The sequence below is a fragment of the Juglans microcarpa x Juglans regia genome, chromosome 3D (genome assembly GCF_004785595.1).
Source record: "Juglans microcarpa x Juglans regia isolate MS1-56 chromosome 3D, Jm3101_v1.0, whole genome shotgun sequence".
In the NCBI taxonomy this organism is placed as follows: Eukaryota; Viridiplantae; Streptophyta; class Magnoliopsida; order Fagales; family Juglandaceae; genus Juglans; species Juglans microcarpa x Juglans regia.
The window spans coordinates 7,876,128-7,899,685 of NC_054598.1; the positions used below are offsets into that span (position 1 = coordinate 7,876,128).

The following is a 23,558-nucleotide window of genomic DNA, read 5'->3' on the forward strand; positions in this document are numbered from 1 at the left end:
TATTTCTTTTGCCATGTTTGCAAACATAATGGTAGAATATAATATTTATATATATATATATATATATATATATATTCTATTTATAAGTCGGTGTAAATAACACACTTAATAAGATCTGAATCTTGCAAGTAATCTTATAACCATTTAAGTTATAAGTGTAATGTGTGTTCTATACACTGACTTGATAATATAATAAATCCCACACACACATATATATACATTGAGATCAAATTATAAATTAACTCATCTTGAGTGAGAGCATGCACATTCTTGTGTTAATTTATGGTATTATAATTATGAATAATAGTTATTTCTAAATGCTTGTTCGTTCTTCTTTCCTAATTTATTAATTTACATAATAGAGAATAATAAGAAGATAAAAAAAAAGACTTATAAAAAGTAAATGTAAATACTAATTAAATTAAATGATTACAAAGAAAAATAAGACAAAAACAAAAAACTAAGCTCATGGCGTGTTTTCATGGCCGGTTACATGAGATAGACTCGATCGAGTGATATGATGGGAACCGGACTAGTCCCCATTCCATCAAATATTCCACTTTTAATTATGAATTGACATCACTGCGGGATTTTGATGATACTATATATGCATATATATCATAAAGAATAATGAGACTGTGACCAAGATTTCGAAATTATGATTGAGCCCACTTAAAGGAGAATATATTATATAAAGCCAATATTAAAATTAGAAAGATAAATTTGATCTGTTTACGGCTAGCTGATCTAACTCGATCAGAAACGTTAAAAAATAAAAAATAAAGAGAAAGAAAGAAAGGAAGGACGGACGCTAGATAGCTAATGCGTTTTCCAAGTCTAAGTATTACACGACCAAAAAACAATATATATATATATATATATATATATATATATAATATAGCTCCTTGGAAAGTCAAAAGGATGGAGAGGCAAACAACATGATATCATCTATATTATATGCATGCATGCGGCCTCCAATTATTGGAGTCTGTCTACCATACCAAACTACAAGAAAAATAGATTTTTATCACCATACAAAATTGCCGATAAAAGGATAAAAATCGCCGCGATTGACCATTATTCACAATTTTCTATTGCCTCCAAACGGTAGTGAAAGATCAGTCTTAATTGAGAATTTACCACAAGAAAAATAAACGAGCTGCAAATAATCTGATTTTGTGGCCAGTTATTTAGATGGAAAAAGTCTCAAAATTTGGTTCCAAGAATGTTAACCATGTTAACTATAGTTTGTATCATATTTATTTATATATGCTGATTAATTGATGTCCTTCGATCCGGCCTTCAGAGAATCAGAATTACATCCATCTCTCAAGCTTTTTCGTCGACTCTTTCTAAATTTTGAAGGCTCAGAAGGGCATGCAAAGTTACTTAATTATTTATGCAGTACTGCAGAAGGCAAGGAGTAGTGGCCATACCATGGACCAATCATCTGAGAATTCATATGTGGAGTATAGAAGGCGGCTGAAGATCACATATATATATATATATATATATAATAATTAATTAGAAATATAAGAGTCGACAAAAATTAGAGGAGGAGGTCTAACTTGATAGCTTTGAAATTAATATATTTAAAGCTGCTTCTTGGTGGCTTTAAACCAATGATCTATTTTTTTCAAAAAAAAATGTTTAGTTCAATGAGAAGTGGATGAGGTGAACCACTAAATACGTCAAAAGGTTGACCATATATACCTGTTTTTGAAATTTTTTTAGTTTTTAAGTTTTCGACTTTGATCATTTTCAAGTCAGTGGTAAACATTTATCTCTGTTATTTAAATCTAATCAATGGCATGAAAAGGAGATATCCTGATGTATGCAAAAGATCATATGTAATATATATACATAAAGTAAAAAATATGTTATAAAAGAGAATTATTAAAATTAAATTTATAAACCGACATTATTTGATAGGATACAAATTGACGAATTTAATATAATAAAAATAATTTTATAATGTAATATATCACGTGAAGCCATACCTAAAATATTTATAGTTAAAGCTTTTTTCTCCATAAAATAGCGTATTCAGACACATTACAGTGAAAAAGCAAAATGCAGTACTCCGCCATTAATTTCGATCAAGTCCGCATACATTACACGTGCACTTTCAAATGAGCAAAATGAACATCTTGATAATAATGATTCAAAATAAAAACAACTGAACAGCAACTTTCTTACTTATAGTTGCCAAGTATAGGCGCCCCGAAATCTAATAGTACTCTCGTCATACACAGTAGAAGATCGATGGAGATGGTCCTTGGATTGTAACTAATAAAATCCATGTCCTCCCCAGTACAAAACATGCAATAATGGGAATTAAGCTCTTGATGATTCCGTGGGGATAGATGTCCAGTTGTCGAAACAATCGTAGGGAAGAGTTTCCAATAATAGTAATACTAGCTAGCACTCAGAATGGATGGATATATATAATATATTAACTAGAACCATGTTACAGAAACTACTCGCTTGGGTTAGTAGAATTGTCTTCCTTTCCATGCTCTTCCCGTTGCTGTTGATGCTGATGCGATGAGGCGGAAGATGAGGATGAAGTTGACGAAAATTGTGGAGCAAAAGATTCTTGATTAAAGAGACCCGTAGTGTAATAAGGGAATTCGACATCAGAACTGGAAAGAAGCTGTGCGTACTGGTATAGGCCAGGGAAAGTTTCCTGCGATATAGTCGTCGTCGTTGACGGAGGAGGAGGAGCGACTGGGCCGGGATTTTGCACAGGCAGCTGGGAGACGCTTGTATTCCCAAACCCCATAGGGTAGCCATATTCGGTGGTTCTTTGAACTCGTTCGGGAAAATTAAGCTTGGCCTTGGCGCCTTTAAACCTTAGAGCTGCTCTATCATATGCCAGGGCTGCATCCTCAGCTGTGTCAAAGGTCCCCAGCCAGACTCGGGCTGCTTTTTTTGGGTCCCGAATTTCGGCTGCCCATTTTCCCCATGGTCTTTGTCTTACTCCTCTGTAGTGTCGTCTTCTTACATTCTCTTCACAAGTTCATGCATGCAAACAAGGGAAAGGGCACAAGATATCATGAGATGCATGGTGCGTATAATGTGTATACAAAATGCACGCAATTATTACGATATTATACGAATCTGGCTGGGTCGACAAATATACAAAAACATCAAACAAAATAACCAATAAATTGTCTTTCTGGCTCTTTGAAGGACCAAAGTTATAACTTTCTCGTGTACGTTCAGGACATAATTGAGGTGCATACAAGATATAGGGTAATGCTATTTGTTGCTTGTTATTTGATCAGGCCTGTAGCACGCCCCTCATAAAGTTTCATGCACGCACAATGTGGAAAGCTAGAAGTACTGGGGGTATGATCGGCTGCTTTAATTCCCACAATAAAATACTACTAGCTCTAGGACAAAAAGATCATATATATTAGAAGTAGGTTTCAAGTCACGACCATATGATACCTTTCCCTAGCTAGTTCGATCGGGACGTGTTAAGACTCAAAAGTGAGGCGCCGAGCCTGAAAGCAGGATGCCCCCCGGCCCATTTCTAACTTAAGATAAGAACAACTGCACTTTAGTTCAAGGTGTTTTGTTTTCTTACTTTGAACTGAGGGGTGAGAAAAATCAATTCAAAGAGGAAAAAAAACGTGAAACAATCATCTTTTCTTTTTTCATAACGTGAATGTGATCATATTAATGATTCCAGCGGATAGAAAGTCAAGTTTTTCCTCAGTGGGAGTAATTCAGCAGCAGCAATTAAGCCATGCTAGCTAGCAGAATTAGCTGACTTTTTCGTGGTATTTAGATCATGTTAAAGCAATATATATATTAACAAATAATATTTAGAAATCTTATAAAAATGATCGACATGAAAGATATGGTATAATAATATAAAGGATTAGGTTCAAGGTCAGTTGGTCAAAGACGGAAGATCAAATATTGGAAGGATAGTAACCCACGGAATTTAATGCCTAATTAGGCGCTAGTCTGGAAGATGTGAGAGGCTGCTTTTCATTCAATCAAAATACAAGAAAAGGAGGGAAAAGAAACATGAAAAGACTGGGAAATTCATGAAAAATATGGGAAAGAAAAACAAGAAAGAGTGTATATATATGTACTGTCTCCATGATCTACTCGAGAGAGATCTAGAGAGTGTGTGAGAGAGAGAGATGCCGGAATAGAGTTCTTTAGGCAAAGTAGGATACACTGAACTCTGAAAGAAAATCTATAAAAAAAAAAAAAAAAATGAAGAGATATTTTCTCCTTAGAATCTTTTGTCCCATCTGTATGTATGTGGTAGGGTTAAGTTACGGAATTCATGGGATTAATACTTACGGTACTTACTCTTAAAGATTGGACAAGGAACGCAGAGATATTTATGTCTCAACAAATCATGAGCTATCTTGGATGATTCTTTTTTTTTTTTTCTTTTTCCAAACCGAAAAAAGAAAAGGAACCACAATAAGTGAAGATAGAGATAGATCACGACATGCATTTTCGACGATATAACCATTATATATATAAGAGCAATCAAAAGAAGCAAAATCAGAAAACTTTGACGATTTAGGGTACGTGTTTATCCAAAGAATGACCATGTGATGAACAGTATGGCATCTAAAGCCCCAAAAAAAGCCAGTTTACTACTTTAATTAATTAAACCTATAAACTTAGGAAAAAGTACACCACAAAAGAATAGAAATAGCTAGTGTTGGTACTCAAGCCACGTTGGGTACCTGGATCTTGCACTGGTTGAGATGAATCAGGAGGTTCTTCTTTCACCGCACACTCTGGGATGGTTAATGGAGTTGATTGCACCGGCGCTGGCTTATCATCGGTCGTTCCCATAACCTGAGTGAGAGCAGAAACCATGGCGGACATATCCGTTTCTGACCAAGAAGATGCATAAGCTGGGAACTGATCGTCATGCTCTCTCTCTTTCTCCTCTGATGTTTCCGAAGGAAGTGGCCGCTTTCCATGCCTCCGATCCACTTTTCAAACCTGTTAAAAGCTGATTTAATGCTATTTTTGTGATATTGTACTAGCACTAGGATATATATATATATCTAGAGCATGATCTGCTAGCTTATTCAGATTTATTTTCCTTGCAATTTTCCCGTTTCGGGAATACAAGGAATGGAAACCAAACCGAATCAAAGATCCGGAGCTTTTGATTCTGTTTGGAAAGTTGGAAGGAGCGCACCACAGTTGGAATAGGGTTAGAAACTTAGATGTAGATGGGTTTCTGTAACTTGTTATTGTCATGTGTTTATCTTCTTATATTCGGTAATGAATAAAAAAAAATACGTGAGCTGTGCTAGGGTTACGCGTATGAGCATGTATATTCCATCCACCGTTTGAACAAGTACTGACGGTGAAAAATTTTAACGCTTCCTAAAAACTTACGCTCTCGCTTTCTTTTAAAAGAAAAAAGAAAATCTCTTAACCAAGTACACGAATGATCCAGAGAGAGGTGCCTACCGGTGGGCTCTGACTTGACCACCGACCTAACGGAGTCGGAATGTCCACCTCTAACTCCGATTGGGGTCGAAGGTTCAAATGTCCTCTGACTCCGATTTCAGTCCTTTCTTTTAAAATTTCTTTTGAATGAAAAAGAAAATCTCTTACTCAAGTACACACGAAAGATCCAGAGAGAGGTGTGTACAGGTGGGCTTCGCCTTGACCACCAACCTAATAGAGTCGGAATGTCCACCTCCAACTCCGATTGGGGTCGGAGACACAGTTTTAAATTTCGTACCGTACCGGCCGGTACGGCCGAAATTTTTCGTTTCGGCCGTCCGCCCGGTACAGGTACTAACCTGTTCCGTACCGGCCAAAATACCGGCCGTACCGGCCGGTACCGGTCATACCGGCCTAAATTTCGGCCTGTACCGGCCTATATCTCGACCGGTACCGGCCGATATTTCGGCCTGTATTTTTTTTTTTTTCGTTTTTTCAAACTACAAACTTATTTTTTAACCCTCAATTCAGACTAGACTATTTATAATTTATATATATATGTATTTGTATATAATTTATTTATATATAGACTATTATTTTAGAATATAATTTTTATATATATTTATATATATAATTTATTTATAGATCGACTATCCCGAAACGCTATCCCGAAACGGTACCGGTACTGAAATATTTCGTTCCAGTACCTTGACCGGTACGGTATCCGGTACGGTATTCAAAACATTAGTCGGAGATCCAAATGTCCTCTGACTCCGATTCTGACTGGAGTTGGAGTTCGACTCTGATCGAAGTTTGGACTTGAGAGTTGGAGTTTGGAGTTCCGACCAGGGTTGGAGTGGGCTTTGCCTTATTTAGATTGGGCTTGGGCCCACAACCCAATCTGAAACTAATCAATGTTTACAAATCTTAAAAAAGACAAAATAATGTAAAAATAATATTTCTAAAGTATTGTGTGCAGTGACTAAATCACGTACACTACAAAAATATGTGATTTACTATGTGCAAAGTGCAAACGATAAATTTAAATTTTCAACCACAAATTCGCAATAAAGTAAATTTACAGCACTAAAATATAAATAATCATCTGGATTTGATTTAAATAGCTCAGTCCCGCATCAGTCCTGACAGTCTATACATTTGAGTCGATGACTCGACAATGATCACTGATTTCCTACATGAAGTTTTACTAATCAGATGCACTATTTTTCTTTAGTCATTTAACTATAAACTTCTAAACCATCAGTCAATTGGAAAAACACCGACTCAAAGGCTACCGTAGTGACAGGATTGGTTAGGACATCCCTGGCTATTCGGAAAAGGACTAGAAACTTGCCAAAATTCACCTTCCACCAAGTTAATATATGGAATATTTCACTAGATGTATAGACATCTTCCATAAAGTAACGTTCAAGCTCAGACTTACACTGCATAATATTCATCGATCCACGATTTTGATGATACCGTGGTAGCCGTAATAAATTTAAACTTTGTACATGTGTATCATTCCAGGAAGATGTTAAGCCAGTCAGGCATGAGGAGCTACCATCTTCAATTGAAAACTGACCATGATTGTTGTAATAGCTATATAAATCATAAATATCACATTTAAGCGATATAATAAACTGATCAGCGTCCTTATCATTAGGGCTGTACAAAAACTGACGCCACCAACGCTAACCGACCGGCCGCGTCAGGAACCGGTGGAGAACCAGTTAGCGTGCAGTGGAAATTTGAAGAAACCGACATTCAACGGTTTGGTCCCAGTTTGAAGTTGGACCGGACCACTGAACCGACAGATATAAGAAAACATTTTTTTAATACCTTTATCGAAACGACGATGTTCCACTTAAGTTTAAGTTTAAGTTTAAGTGAAATTGCGTCGTTTTAGTTAAGAAAGTAAGAAAAAACAATAAGTCTAAAACTATGTCGTTCCATTTAAACTTAAATGGAGCCGCGTCATTTCGAGATGAGTCTTCTTCTTCCCGGCCTCTTCTTCTTGAATTCAATCTCTGCAACTCTCTCTCTCTCTCAATAGAATCACTAGAGAATTGACGCCTACAGAGAACTACTAGAGAATCGCCTGGATTGGTTTCCCCTCCCCTTCGACTGGTTACGATCAATGCCTCTGCCATTTTTTCAGACGTCAGTCTGCGTCGATTTTGCCCAAAAACCGTGCCAACGACATCGGTTTTCACCCCTACTCATCACCGAAGACGTCCCTAATCCAATCTTTTACAATCGCTAACTTATATCAAGGGTCAATGATTGCATTTAACAAACCCACACTTTCAGCAAAACTCTGCTGCAAGTGGTCATAAAGCCCCGATAGCTCCTCGAAGTACATCTTCGTAGTAGGATATTTTGTCCCAAATATCCACATAGTTATGTCATAAAATAACTTAAAAAATTGAGCAAAATACTTGACATTGGCCTAATCAACTATGTCCGGTGCACCGAGCCCCCTTCTCCCCCAACGGACTTCAACAAAGCATACCTCACGCTCCCATCCTCGACCTCCATCTGCTCGAACGTTGTTTGGTACTTTTGCTTTACATTCAATATCATGTATGTAGAATTCCATTGAGTTGGAACATCCGCAATATATTAAAAGATGAGATCTCAAGTTGTTAGGTTATTGTCTTAAACTGGCGAAGCTGTTAGGGGGAAACCCTCACATATCTCACAAGGTTCCGTATTTTAATAATTGAATCATCAATCTCCTTGAACCCCTTAGAAACTATGACGTTGATGATATGGGCACAATATCAAACATGGATAAATTGGTTCTCACTAATGATATCCTCATTTACCGTCGTAATTCGTCCTAACCAATCAATGGCAGCATCATTCACACTGGCATTGTCAACCGTGATACAAAATACTTTTATGATCCCTCAATCCTTTATACAGTCATTCATCTCCTTGCAAGTAGGTTGTGATACACATGTAACTCATATTCTGTATGGAGGTTCACGTATCAGTTGGAGATGACACTCTCTGGCCAGTGGTAACAAACATTTCCTTCATCATTGCCTTCTCCCTAGCATGCCTCTTCAAATAATCATGCACCACCGTATACCATGAAGGTATAAGAAATCGTGACTCTAAAGTGTTTAAAAACTTACGGAATCCTGCTTTGTCAATCGTGGTAAAAGGCATCTCATCATTGATGATTATCTCTGCAAGAACATCCATCAACATCTTTACAATGTATTGAGGAATTGAAAGCGTCTTAATCTACGTGCCATCAGTGGCCGTAGAAGTCTCGTAACTTAGATTCATCTGATCAGTTGCCACCAACCCTTAGTGTATCTTATACTGCTGGCAGCCCATAAGATGTGCTATTAATACTAGTGTGCCTTACTTCTTCAAATGAAAACTGCATAATTGCCCACAATAGTGGCATTGAGCCTACATGTTCTCACGATTACCAGGAACTTTGGTGAAATATTCTCATATCCACGACCATTTTTTACTAGGTCATGCTCGTCGATCAACCTCAACATTCATCAACTCTTTTCTTCATTAAGCATATTAACATCTTTTAGATCTATTGAAACTTGACTACTTGTACAAAAAGTAACTGCTCTAGATGGGGATCTACAACCCGAAGTACCTATCGGTGATGCCAACGGTTGTACGTCATCCTCTTGTAGAGAATCGTGGCGAGATGATGTAATATCCATAATTTTCTATGAAAATAATTTGAAACAATTAACAAACAACCGTCATTTAACAACTAGTCATGTTTGTGGTTTTAAAAATAAAGAAAACACAAAAACTGAACGTCCGCTCGAGCGAACAATTTGTGTGATGTTCGCTCCAGCCACACTTAAGCGAATTGATATGAACCCGTAGGAAATAGAATCCCTTGAACCCATAATCAATTTGAAAACTCCCTAAGAAAGCCAAAATCAAGTCACATGATGGAGAACTTAGACCCAATGAGAACTAGTTTCAAGAACCTAAATTATATTACAATTTAGACCCGTTGAAGAACAAGTCTCAAGAACCCAGATTACAAGGAGGAACGCCACAAAGGTTGTGATTTACCTTTAATAAGTTCAATAGTTCAATCAAGAACAAGAGGAGTAAACTCAACTCACAAATAAAATTCAATATTGTCTCATTCTTTCAAGCCCATCTTGAGTGTTGGGCTCTTGCTAGCTTTATCCCAAGTGGATTGCACCAATCCGTGCATTGCTTCCTTGATCTTCTTAGCCCTTGATCTTGTACTGAGCTCATCTGGAACTTGTAAATGATCTTTAAGAGTAGACCCACATTGGTTTCCATCACTAACAATTTGAATGATGTTTGCTCGACCCACACTCGAGCAAACATCGAGCGGACATTGCCTGAAGGGCACCATTTGATTTTTTCCAAATAAAATCCCACAAATCTCATGACTAAAACCCTAAAAATAGAAATCTCTCCATTTAAACAATAAATCAACAACAAAAATGTCAAAAACTCTAAAAACAACAAATTTCATAAACAATTTCAACAATTTTCAAACCCTAAATCATTTAATTAACAAACAATTAAAACATTTATAACAAAATATAAGATGTAAGTCTTACAAGAAATAACAGTGATGGAGTTCCCTCTACGGTGGCTGGCGATGTTGCGGGCAATACGGCGAGAAGAGTTGGAGAAGCCGAACCAGGGAAGAGAGAGATAGTTGTTGTGCGAGAAGAGGTGAGAACGAAACGAATGGAGTCCTGCGTTCCCCTTATGAATAAAACGACGTCGTTCTGTTTAAATAGAACGGCATCATTTTACTTAGACCAATTTGTTTTAAAATAGTGTCGGAGTTCGTGGGCTCCGAACTCTAATTCCGACTCCGACCAAAGTAACTCCTCTCCAACTCAATTTTCAAAAACTCCAACTCCCTTGTTTTTAATAAATTTTAGTTGCTCGTTGAAAAAAAAAAATAGTGGCAGTGTGAAAGTAAAATTATATAATATACTTTTGGAGTGGGATGAAATTAATTAGCCTGGTGAAATAATTGTCTATACTTTTGGAGTATAGACCGCTTCAAGAATCGAATATACTTTTGTAGTATTTTGGAGCAGTGTTGGCATCCGTTTAGATATTACCATAATACATGAAAGTTTTCTCGTTACATTAATTAGCTGGTCATGTCATGTACGTGGTGATACCAAATAATTAATAGCTATATGACCAAATTTAAACTCGACCCAATAAAATAGGCCTAATGAGTCAACTCGATCGTGGTGAAAGTCTATTAATGTATATCGATAAGGTAAAATTAAATGAGTGTACCATCGAAGCCTTAATTTTGACAATATTGCAATGTTTATTATCCACTCCCTTGACATGATGTCTCCAACGATCTAATTTGAAGGGACCTCTGCGCATTAAAATCATGAAAATGAATATATATGTAGCTCAAGGAAAAATATATATGTATAACATTCATGACCTACAGGCCTCCTGTAGCACAATAATGACACGTGGCTAGTGCAGTAAAATGCTCCTAATTTTATTGCCCTGAATAAAAATTCATTATCTGCTCAATAAATTAAACAGCTTTGATATTTGGGTTTTGATTTTGAGTAAAGTTATAGAGCAGCTTATAATACATCAGTTGTAGTGTACTTGAGCTAGCTTCTTTTTTTTTTTTTTTTTTTTTTTTCCCTCTGTACGCTAGTTTTTTTTTTCTCTACACACCGAGCAGCTCACTGTATCACATCACCGAGCAAGTCCGTAGCACATCAGTCGTTCTACATGTAAGATGTGTTATGGCTGCAATCAACAATAGGCTGATGTAAAGATTTATTCTTTGATTTTTGGACTATCATATCACAAAATAATTGAATTATTGTAATTTTTTTTCACTTTAAGATCAATTTAATTCCATCGGTTTATGCAGATATATGGTATTTGATAAAGTACTAGCCTTCAATAATATTTCTCCATTTTGATTCTTCTTTTGCTTATTTTTAAAGAGAATATATTTACAGTCGTGAATTGTGCAACCACTACATAATTATTTTAAAAAAAATGAATTAAATATGAGATCCATATGAAAAAAAAAAATTATTTTTTTAATAATAGACATCACTCTTTTTTAAAGCAATTATACGGCGCTTACGTACTTCATAATTGTATATAGAGTTATTCATTTTTAAAAAGGTGGCTCTATAGCCATTGCTGGGAGCTACTACGGTGGGGCTCCCGCCAGTGTATTTTGAGTGTTTTTTTATTTTTTCACATGTATTTTTTTAACGTTTTGAAATTTTTTAAAAAAAATAAAAAATTTATAATATTATTAAAAAATACTTCTTTAATCATTAAGTAGAAAAATAAAAATAAAAATTCCAGCCAGAAGAGCAGCGTTTTCCTTTTAAAATGCTTGCTGTTTATTTATTGCCGGCCTGTATGCATGTGTATGTTTGCTAATTCCGTCATCGATCGTTCTTTAACGTTCTGTATATATATTTGGATGTATATATATTTGGATCGATCAACGGTGGATGAGGCAATTGCGCCATTCCTTTTTTCAAAAAAATGAACTTTTAATCCTTAAAAAATTAAAATAAGCCTTCAACCTCAAAATACAATAAAAAACCGAAACAAAATCCATCCCTTTACTCCCAATTCTTAAATTAAGGTTCCAACAAAATATATATATATATATATATATATATATATATATTCTTCTCTCAAATTTTGAAGATAAATAATAGTTGCAGTCGCAAGTTCGTAAGCACCGCACAATCACTTTTAAAAAAAAATAAATAAATACGAAACTAACATAAAAAAAATAATTTTTTAATAATAAATTTTACTTTTTTCAAACTACTGTATATCATTAACACTCTACAATTACTGTAGAATTACTCAATTTTAAATAACCGTCCTTTAACCCGTAATTATTAAAATATTTAACAAAAACCCTCCCTCTACCCCTAAAATATTTTTGAGCAGTTTGAAGGGATCGGTTGCCGACTTTTTTGAAATTATGTTTTCATTTGAAGTTGTACCGATCTAAAAGCTACCTTTCGTAAATCGGTGTATCTTCCCCATGCCCACGACTGAAAGGTACTTTCGTTATTGCATTTATGAACGTTACGCGATGGTTTATTTTTACAACTCATTTTAAATTTTATCTTAATTAATTGTTATAATTTTTTAAAATTTTTACATAAAAGAAAATAAATTTTTAAAATTTTAAAATAAAAATAATATTAAAAAAATATATTATAACAATATTCTATTCAACTTTTAATTTTAATCTCAACTAATCTAATCTCATCTCATCTATAAAAGTAAACAAGATCTAAAAAAAATATATATATATATATATATATATATATATAACGTGTCTAAAATATAATAAGAATATAGATTAGTATTTAAAGAATATATATAATTATATATTAAAAAGCCATTTTTTACCTCACTAGATAGACAAATTAGGGACGCTAAAAAGTCCATTGATCCTATTTAGCTATAGATCTAACCCATTCATGTGATATTTAGTCTCGTTTGAATATAGAAACAGTTTCATCTTATCTCATTTTATCATTTTAATTTTTTTAAATTTTTATATAAAATATAATAAATAATTCAACTTTTTTAAATTTTAAAAAGATAATAATATTAAAAAATAATATTATAATAATATTTTATTTAATTTTTATCTAAAATTAACTCATCTTATCTCAATATCCAAATAGAGCCTATTTGTGCTCATTCCTTGAAGCGAATAATTAAAAATATATCTCAGCTTTGTCTAATTTCTTCATAATTCCAGTTTTATATAATTCGAACATTTTAACAACGGCCACCGATCTTCCAAATAAGTTACAAGATTTAAAATTAAAAAATATTTATATTTTAGTAATATTTACGAAATAAATGAAATGAAATGAAACTTCTCATTTTTCCTTAATTGTTTTAGAGAGGGGGACCACTTCGCCCGGCGTTAACCATTTACCATGTTATTGTGACCGGTACAGCTTGTAGATCCATAAATGCTTACCAGGGGAGGCTTCGGAGCAGGAACATACACGTCTTCTCTTTCTGGCGATAAGTACGTGGAAAAGGAAACGCCACTTGCATGTGCCAGAGACAGACTGATTAGGACATGTTTGAAAACAAAGAATTTTGATTATTTTTTTTTACATATATTTTTTAGAATTCAATCGACTAAATCATGTTTTATTTTGATTTTCTTGATAAATAAGAAATTAATATAATTTAGACAAAATTAAAAAAAATCATAAAACTTTTCTTTCCAAGATTTTGAGGGATACATATGATATTTCTCTTGGTCTGTCAATATATTCATAACTTTTTAAAGAGAAATTACTCAATTTAAATTTTAATATATATATATATATATTTCGGGAGGGGTAACAAGGAATGGATAATTCAAACTTCTATCCAATCATTAATACAACGCTCACCTGTTGAGATCCTTTGAATTAATTGGCTACACTTTAATTTATCAATAAGAGAATCGATGATCGAATCTTTGAAAAAGAAAAAAGAAAAAAGACAACGCTCACCTAAATGCATTAAACTCATGTGGAGTTTTTAAAGCATCAATTTGCTTGGATCGAAGAAATTAAATGAAGAAAACAAACAAAAACTGAAAAAAAAAAAAAAACAAACAAACCACATGAAGATCAATATGATCTCTGAGATTCCTCACTATATTCTCAGTTCGGATAGTGTGTCTCCTCCATCGGCCATGTGATCCCTGTCCCCTAAAAAAGATAATGCACCACAGGGGAATGTTCACGCGCGCACATGACTACTACCCTACCTACGTACCCACGTAGCATGGGCAACTGGGTTCAAGTGGGGATTGTTCTGAATTCTGATTGGGTTGGGGTCTTCCCTTTTGTGAAATGGATATCATATCTTTCTCCCAGCTTCAATTTTCTTTTATATTTTACATGTTAGCAAAGCAATCCAATCTTGCTTAACTAGTGCACTCCACCGAACTGATCTAAAGAAGTCTTTCCTTGTATATCGTACTCTTTGGATATATTTATATGGAAAATTCTTCTTGCAAGCAAGATCGCGCACTAAATCATGCATCGATACTGACATGTAAGGCATCCGTTTAATGAAACGATACGAATTGAGACGAAAATGATTTTTATAAGACATAGAACGTTCTTCTTCTCACAATTTTCTTTCTTTTATTTTTTTTTTAATAAAAAAGTCGTGTTAGCATCGGTACGCGATTTGGTGCGCCAAACCACTTGTACATAGTAATGTTCTTATTATGTTTCACTTGTGAACCTATCATTTAATGTCACATCATGATGAAATAATGTTGAGAAAAATGATGATGAATAGATTTTATATATACATATATATATATATAATATAATATATGTATAGTTTAATAGCTAAAATCAATTAATTAGGTGATTAAGACTAAGTTGACTAACCTAATTTTTGGGCCACATGCATGCATTCATGATCAGCACACGCATGCATGAGCTCATATTAATTGACACTCGATCACGATGATCGTAATCGCCACCAGCGAACGATAAACAATATTTATCGATCGATGGTACTATTACTGAGCACAAGTCTAGTTGTTAGCATGTGAGCCACAGTCGGCAGGCTGGCCAGTACTCGTCTTTTAGCATTATATTCAATGTATTGATCTTTGAGCGAGAATGTTTGACATCTCGGGCTCTTTCTTTGAATGCAAGTTCGGTCACACTCCACAAACCATACGTTACTATCATCAATATTATAAATATATAGTCAAAGAAAATATAATTTTTTTTAAGTACTTGTTTGAAATTTAAAGTTTTAAGAGAGAAATAGATGAACATCATGAAGTGAATTATAAGATATTGATTGGCCGGGCATTTATGTTGTGTGAAACATTCGCCCAAGCAATAATAAATATTGCAAAACTCACTTCGCTCCTCTATCCTTCTTCTATTTGAAATTCTCACATTTAAATAATAACTTGAAAAAATCTTGATCTATAGTCAAGACTTCAATCTACTGATCCAGTATTAATGAATTCCTTATAGATCTATCAAGGTTTTTTTGGCATAAAAAACTATATCTGTAAGTTTGTTTTTTGACACACTTAATGCAGTAACATAGCATTGAGTTGATTCCCACAATGTTAAAAAATATTGATATTTAAAAAAAAAAAAAACTATTTAGCAGCCCTATACTACATACCGGTTGAGTAAGACTGTTCATCCAGATTCCGGACCGAGTACTTAGGTATACCCGGCTCGGAACCAGAGTTTTAAATCCAGGCTGGGTTTTGGCCCGGATATACTCGGATTATGACCCAGGCTAAAACTCGGATGAATCCTGGTGTAACCCGGTTTTTTTTAAACTAAAGGTTCATATTTAATTAAATTTAAAAACATAATTTCGTTTGAATTCATAATTCTTTTTATGTAAAAGCCTATATTTATTGAAAAATTTTCAAAACAAAAATTTTCAAACCATAATTACTTTTTATACAAAAACATTTATTTTATTAAAAAAAAATTTAAAGAAGTCAAGTTGGAAAGCATTATGTGTTCTAAATACTAAATGCATAAATTCATCTATGCATGCATCACAATGCAATCCACTACATATTACATTATTTGTTATTTATATATTACATTACAAAATACAAAATTACAATAGATGAATTACAAAATCAGTAGCATGTCCATCAATGATAATCTCCACACCAAATAGCAGCTTCAAGTAATTGGATTGAGAGATCCTGCAAAACACAAAAAATTTTGAACAATGATTATATACAAGGATTAAGACAAATTCCACTTACTGAATTAAAGATTAAGATTAGAATGGATTTTTTTTTTCCAAAATACACCCACACTAATAAATATTTTGTAGAGTTTTCATTCAAATAGGTATCCCTAGACAGCTACTTCTCTTAGCAAAATTAATAAACAAGAATATAAAACAGGTAGTACTCAACTTTGTTTCATTGAAGCATGCAACAAAACCTGACTAAAGCACATCCTCTTTGTTTCATTGAAGCATGCAATTTCAAACCTTTTTTTTCAATGATTTTTTATCCAAACTATAGTTCAAATAGTTGGTGCAGTATCATGACCCTGAAGAAATTGTTGCTGATCCCCAAAGTCAGCCTCAAAGTGGAGAAAGAACCACCGCATGTCATATAGGATATGACCAGTCATTGGTGAACAAATCATGCTCCCACAGAAATGGAAATAAAAATTTTGCCCAACTTTCTAGTTTTTTATATTTGAGAAAACATATATGTACCTAATAACTATCTTAATTAACCAAATAACAACATAGTGCATGGTGACTTGGTATATATTAAGCATTAACCAGTTATAGTGCATGCCAATACAAAACCGAAAGGCCATGCAAATCTCATCAACATTAATGTATATATAGTCTCTCTAGCAAAGACGATGACTACTGATCCAAATCATAAACTTAAAAAGCTTTAGATATTTAGCAAGAAAAATAAATGCATGAGGTTGAAACTTGTAATAGATATTTACAATTAAATATGAGAAACGTGATTAGAGGACTAGCTGCGTCACCAAAGATAAAGACAGCTTGATGGAAACATGAAGCCTTAAAAAATGTAAGCCATGTAGATCTTCCCACCTACATAGAACTACCAGGTCAATGAACCAGAACATAGCAATTGGAATGGACCACAAGAGGAATTCTACAACTTCTAAAGACTAAAACTGGATTAAACCTGGCTTAACTCTCTAAAGTCTTTGATTTTCCTAAAAATATTTTGGAGCCCAAAAGCCCCAATTTTTTTCCAAACTCCACCCAGAAACACAATTAATTAATTTAAAAAACAAATCTAGAAAAATCAAAGATACAACATCCTAAAAACCATTTCTTCCAAATAATAACAAATTAAATCTTCATTATATATATATATATATATGTTTTCAGATATAACAGATCTAAACAGATTTAAACAAATCTTCCAAATAATAATAACCCACGACTCTAGCATTTTGCAGCTAAACAGGTCTAAACAGATGCTCCTCAAACATTCAAACATTTAAACATATCTAACCATAAAAATACTCCTCAAACATTCTCAATTAAAAAAAAAAACCTAAAATCAATAAAGAGAGAACAAAACAGAGGGAAGAAAGAAAACATACTCAAATGGAAATACGTTCTAATCTCTTGGATCTCAAGCTCAAGCACTTCCATTGTTCGGCATAGCAGATAGCAGAGGAGAGATAGTGCAGATAGAGAGTGATTTCGGGAGGGGCTAGGACATCGTAGACGAATGGCAGAGCAAGAGAGAGAGAGCAAATGAGAGAAAGGTATCGGAGGGAGGCGTAGGGGCCTAGGGCATCGCACTTTGCACAAAGAGAGAGAGAGTGTGTGTGTGTGTGAGAGAGAGAGAGAGATTCAGGGCAAGCGCTAGGAAGATAACGATGCTTTTATATTGAACCCGGGTACCGGGTTTAAAACTGGCACCCGGGTGTCAAAAATCGCATCCTAGCCAGATAGTCCCGGATTTAAAAAAGTGAGTATCGGCCTGAATGTATTCCGGGCCGGAACCAGGTTATCCAAGTTCTGGATCGGGTTGAGAAAAAATTTCTCCCGGATGAACAGTCTTACTATTGAGAAAAAAAAAAATGAAAAGATAAAAAATAAAGACCCACATCAGTAAGTGTGTGAAGGAAAGATGTTGAGTAAAAGAACTGTTAAAATTGCAAAGATCAAACTTTTCTTTTTACTACAAATTGATTTTTACATAGAAGGAACATACAAATAAATAGATACAATGACTATGCTATGTATGGCAACAATTGTGTATATGGTAACTATGTATATTCCTAATTCCTAAAATCATGTTGGTGTGGATTTTGGTGCTGATTTGGTGATTTTGTCAATACTCTCCCTCAAGTTGGCGCATGGAGGTCCGTCATACCCAACTTGTATGAAAAATGATAAAAAAATATCATAACCTAAGGTTTTGGTGAAGATGTCGACAACTTACTCGTGTGAAGATGTATGAGTGGCTGTAAGAAGACCCGAGTGGATCTTATCACGAATGATATGACAGTCAATTTCAATGTGTTTGGTGCGCTAATGGAACACGGGATTGTGAGCGATGTAGAGAGCAGATTGATTGTCACAATGTAATGTGATGGGCTTAGGATGAAGGATACCAAGATCAATGAAAAGTTGCTTCAACCATATGAGTTCACGGGTGGTGGCAACCATGGCGCGATATTCAACTTCGGTGGAAGAACGACCACTGTAGTTTGTTTTTTTGTAGGCTAGGAGAGAGGACTCGTAGCTAACCAAATAAAATATCCTGTGGTGGAACGGCGAGTGGTAAGGAAACTGACCCAATCTAATGGTCAAGTAGATGAGTCGTCCAACAAGCCGTCGATAGACACAGGGATTGGGTAGGAGATCACCATCATGATTTGTGAGTTTCAAATGTTGTTCCACGGGAACATGAGCGGTCCATGCACCAAGTTGGCCACTATCAGAAATGATATCAAAGGCATACTTGCATTGATTAAGGAAGATACCTTTCGGTGAGCGAGCAACTTCGAGCCCAATGAAATATTTCAAAGAATCGAGATATTTGGTTTTGAAGTGTGTGGATAGAACGCTTTTGAAAACATTGATCTGAGAGATGTCATTACCAGCAACCAGGATATCATCAACGTAGACGAGGACAAGAGTGATGCTGGTAGAAGTGACCAAAGTGAATAAAAAATGATCCGCTTGAGACTAATGAAAACCTGCATCAAGAAGCACAATGATTAGTTTAAAAAACAGTTACATGAGGCTTGTTTGTGGCCATAGAGGGATTTTTGAAGGCAGCAGATGCGAGTCTCCCCTTGATGCAATATCCGGGAGGTGGAGTCGTGTATACTTCTTCATCAAGGTCACCATGAAAGAAAGTATTGTTGACGTCAAGTTGATGGATGATCCATTGTTTTCTAGCAGCAACAACCAACAAGCACCAAAAAGTAGTCATTTTGGTGACAGAAACAAAATTCTCATGATAGTCGAGACCTTCAACCTTAGTGTAGCCCTTGGCTACGAGCTGAGCCTTATATCGTTCGATGGAACTGTCTGCTTTGAGCTTAGTTTTAAATACCCATTTACAACCAAGGGACTTCTTACCAGGAGGAAATGGCCCAAGTGTCTAAGTCGAATTGTCTTTAAGGGCACAGATTTCAGCAGACTTGGCCTCTCACCAATGAGAATGAGGAAGAGCATCAGAATAACACGAGGGTTCAACAGAAGTGGTAATAGCATTTTAAAAAGTAAGGTGAGAAAGTAAGAAACGTGAATAGGAAAGAAAAGCAGATAAAGGATAGACAGTACCTGAGGTCCGTGCAGTTGGTGAGGATGCCGTGGGCTCCATGGAAAAAGTCAGATAGACATAGTCTTGAAGATAGGCAGGGCGAGTAATTGTGTGGCGAGGACGAAGAAAGGGAGGTGGAGGTGTTGGAGGTGAAGAGTCGGAAGTACTAAGTGACGATGGAGGAGGAGAGGTTGGTTATAAGATAGGTTCAAGGATAGAAAAAGGAAAGATGGGGGGAGAGGAAAGAGAAAAGTCAAAAATGTGCTGAAATGGAAATTGCTAATCATGGAAAGGGACTTCATGGGAGTAAAAAATTGCTTGTGTGTCAAGATTGTAGAATTTGTAAGCTTTGTGAGTACTAGGGTGGCCTAGGAAAACACATTTAAAGGCACGATGGGTGAATTTATCACGATAAGCATGAAGAATTTGGGCGTAACGAACACATGAAGGTGATCATAATTGAGTGTTTTAGTGAAAATGATTTCAAAATGAGATTTATTTTGGAGGATATGACTTGGAATACGATATGGTTGATGAGATATGTAGCAGTGAGAACACAATCACCCCAAAATTTTAAAGGTAAATGGGCCTGAAAATGGAGACTGCGAGCAATATTTAGAAGATGCTGGTGTTTACGTTCCGCAACACCATTTTGTTGTGGAGTTTCAACATAAGTATGTTCATGAATGATGCCATGATCATAAAGACAAATTTGAAATTTGTGGGAGAGAAATTATTGTCCATTATCAGTTCTAATGATTTTAATAGTAGTATTGAATTGATTTTGGACAAAAGCAAAAAAATGCATGAGATGGGTGTAAGCCTAAGATTTATAACGCATAAGATATATCCAAGTAGTGTGGAAAAAATCATCGACTATCTTGAGAAAATAGTGAGCCTCACATATGGAAAATGTATGATAACCACCCCAAATATCACAAAAAATATAATTAAAAGAAAAAACACTTTTATTAGTATGAGAAGGAAAATGTAGTCTGATGTACTTAGAACGAGCACAAATATCACAATCAGAAATAACACATGGATTATTTAAAATGCTGGGAATGGTGAAGCTAGAAGGGTGACCTAGGCGTTGGTGCCACAGAGTTTTATTAGCAGTAGTTGCACAGAAAGAGCTAGGATGGGATTGGGCCAGTACACGTAAAGCCTATTGCAAAATTCACACGCTCCAATCGGCATCGTCCAGTGGGGTCCTGAAAGAGACAAATGGTAGAGGAAAAGAAACAACACAAGAAATATTAGTTGTGACTTGAGGGACAGATAACATATTAAAGGATAATTGAGGGATATAAAGGACATTTTGTAAAATGAGAGTGGGTGAGAGGATGCAGGTGCTGACAGCTTCAATGAAAATGGTTTGGCCTATGGATAGCCAAACCATTTTCTCTGAAGCTAGGCTCCTGAGATCGGAAAATAAGGAACGACAATTACACATGTGGTCACTTGCACTGTTGTCTACAATCCAATCTCGGTGGGGATCGAAGGAAATAGGGGTGAAGGAACTGTTACCAACGAAATGAGTGGAAGACGGGGATGGTGTGAGCATGTCCATGAGCGGAAGATGGGAACTGGGCTCAAGGCAGAGAGAGATGTAGAGGCTTGATTTGCAACCACCGGTGGTTTGCTGAGAAGATAGGGGCGAGGCTTGGTGTGAGGTTCTCAACCAGGGGATAACCAATGATCTTCCAACAGCAGTTGCGAAGGTGGTCATCCTTGCTGTATTAGGTGCACTTGAGGGGTGGTTTTAGGCCAGCAGTAGACCGGGTTGCCAAAGCAAGAGGATCATACCGTGGTGGTCGTAGATGCAAGAGTTGCTGATGTTCTTCCTAAAAAATAATGGAGAAAACTTTGGATATGGAAGGGAGATGTTCCATGGCTAGGATCTGGGTTCGGAGAAGGGCAACAGAATCATTGAGCCTAAGCAAGAACTGAAATACATGTTCATCTTTATCCTCTTTTTTCAATTCTTTGAGATCATAGTTGTTCTATAAATGATTTAGTTCATCCCAAATTTGTTTAATTTGGTTGTAATACTTATGGATAGAATTTGTGGTTTATTACAGGGAAGAGAGTTCACATTTGAGGTGATAGATGCGAGCGTTGTTGCCATGATAGAAGCGAGATGTGAGGTCAAGCCAGACATCACGAGGATCAATATGGTATTTAAGAGAGTTGGCAATCGAGGGGTTAATAGAATTGAGGATTCAGGTAAGAACCATGTATTTGGTTTGATTCCATTGAGCATAATCAAAGGAAGTGGGATCTGGTGATTAAAGTGTGCCATCAACAAAAGGCAATTTGTTTTTGGCATTGAGGGCTTGGGTCATGGCCTTCTGTCATTTGGTGAAATTATCTCCATTGAGGAGACCAAAAACAAGGATGAGACTTGGGGAATCAGAAGGATAAAGGAGATAAGATAGAGGGATTTGAGGAGGTTGAGGAAGCCAGGGTGGTGGAAGAAGGTGGATCGGTTTGGCTGATACTATGTTAAAATTGCAAAGATCAAACTTTTCTTTTTACAACAAATTGATTTTTATATAAAAGGAACGTACAAATAAATAGATACAATGACTATACTGTGTATGATAACAATTGTGTATATAGTAATTATGTATATTTCTAATTCTTAAAATCATATTGGTGTGGATTTGATACTAATTTGGTGATTCTGTCAATAAGAACTCTAATTATAATTATATAATAAATAATATGTCTACCCACCAAATTTTTCAGTATCATATTTTCGGTATATCTATTAATCACTCTGATTTTTGTCTCATGTGTAAAGTTAGAGTTGGATAGTGAGTTGAGATAAAATTAGTTGAGTTAAGATGAAAATTAAAAGTTGAATAAAATATTATTAAAATATTATTCTTAATATTATTATTATTTTAAAATTAAAAAAAATTAAATTATTTATTATATTTATATAAAATTTTATAAAAAATGATGAGACAAATGAAGATGAATTGAAAGTTGTAATAATTCGAAACAAGCTTATTTTTTCTTGGGTAGTGATACCCTTACCACGCTATACTACCGGTCTACTACTGATTTATTTTTTTAATTTTTTATCTTTGCAGGTCAGGACTTCATAAGCCCATTTCATCCTGCTCACTGCTCAAATCACGCAGATTTGACCGAAACTCAGACAAAAATGTCAGCGTCTGACAAAAATAATATAAAATTCCTTTATATCAATATTCAAAGCAAAATGGTAGCCCACGAGTTTACTCTCTCATTTCACCGTTCATCTATTTATTTTTAATTTTTAATTAATTAATTAATTAATTTTTTATTCAATAATTAAGGAAATGAATTTTAGAATATTGATATATTTTTTTATTTTTAAAAAATATGAATAAAAATAAAAATAAAATAAAATATAAAATTTATACTAGTCAACATGCTCAATCGTATATTAGAAATGTAAAATTTATATTAGAAAAAGGATAATACTAATCCTTCCGCTGCCGTTTGTATTTTTTTTATTTTGTTTTTTTGTTTTTTACTTTAGGATTATGGAAGCGTTTATTAATAATGTTGTGATTTTTTTTTTAAATATATTTAAAAGTGTTAAAAAAATAAGAAAAAAATACATAAAAATAACTAGCAAAAATCAACTGTTGTTGTAGTGTCGTCTTAAATTTAAAGAAAATGATACTCTCATCACTAATTTTTATAATTCGGTATTGCTGTTAAAATTTTTTATTTTTCCTTTTAC

General features: G+C 34.8%; 1 protein-coding gene across 1 annotated transcript; it reads right to left on the reverse strand.

Moving 5' to 3' along the window:
- Positions 1 to 2,133: 2,133 nt before the first annotated feature.
- LOC121256099 (ethylene-responsive transcription factor ERF113-like) lies at positions 2,134 to 5,254 on the reverse strand. The gene is made up of 2 exons (XM_041156739.1): positions 4,728 to 5,254; positions 2,134 to 3,012 (listed from the first exon to the last, which is right to left on the reverse strand). Exons 1-2 carry the CDS (start codon positions 4,870 to 4,872, stop codon positions 2,480 to 2,482), a joined length of 678 nt encoding a protein of 225 aa, XP_041012673.1. The 5' UTR covers positions 4,873 to 5,254; the 3' UTR covers positions 2,134 to 2,479.
- Positions 5,255 to 23,558: the final 18,304 nt, after the last annotated feature.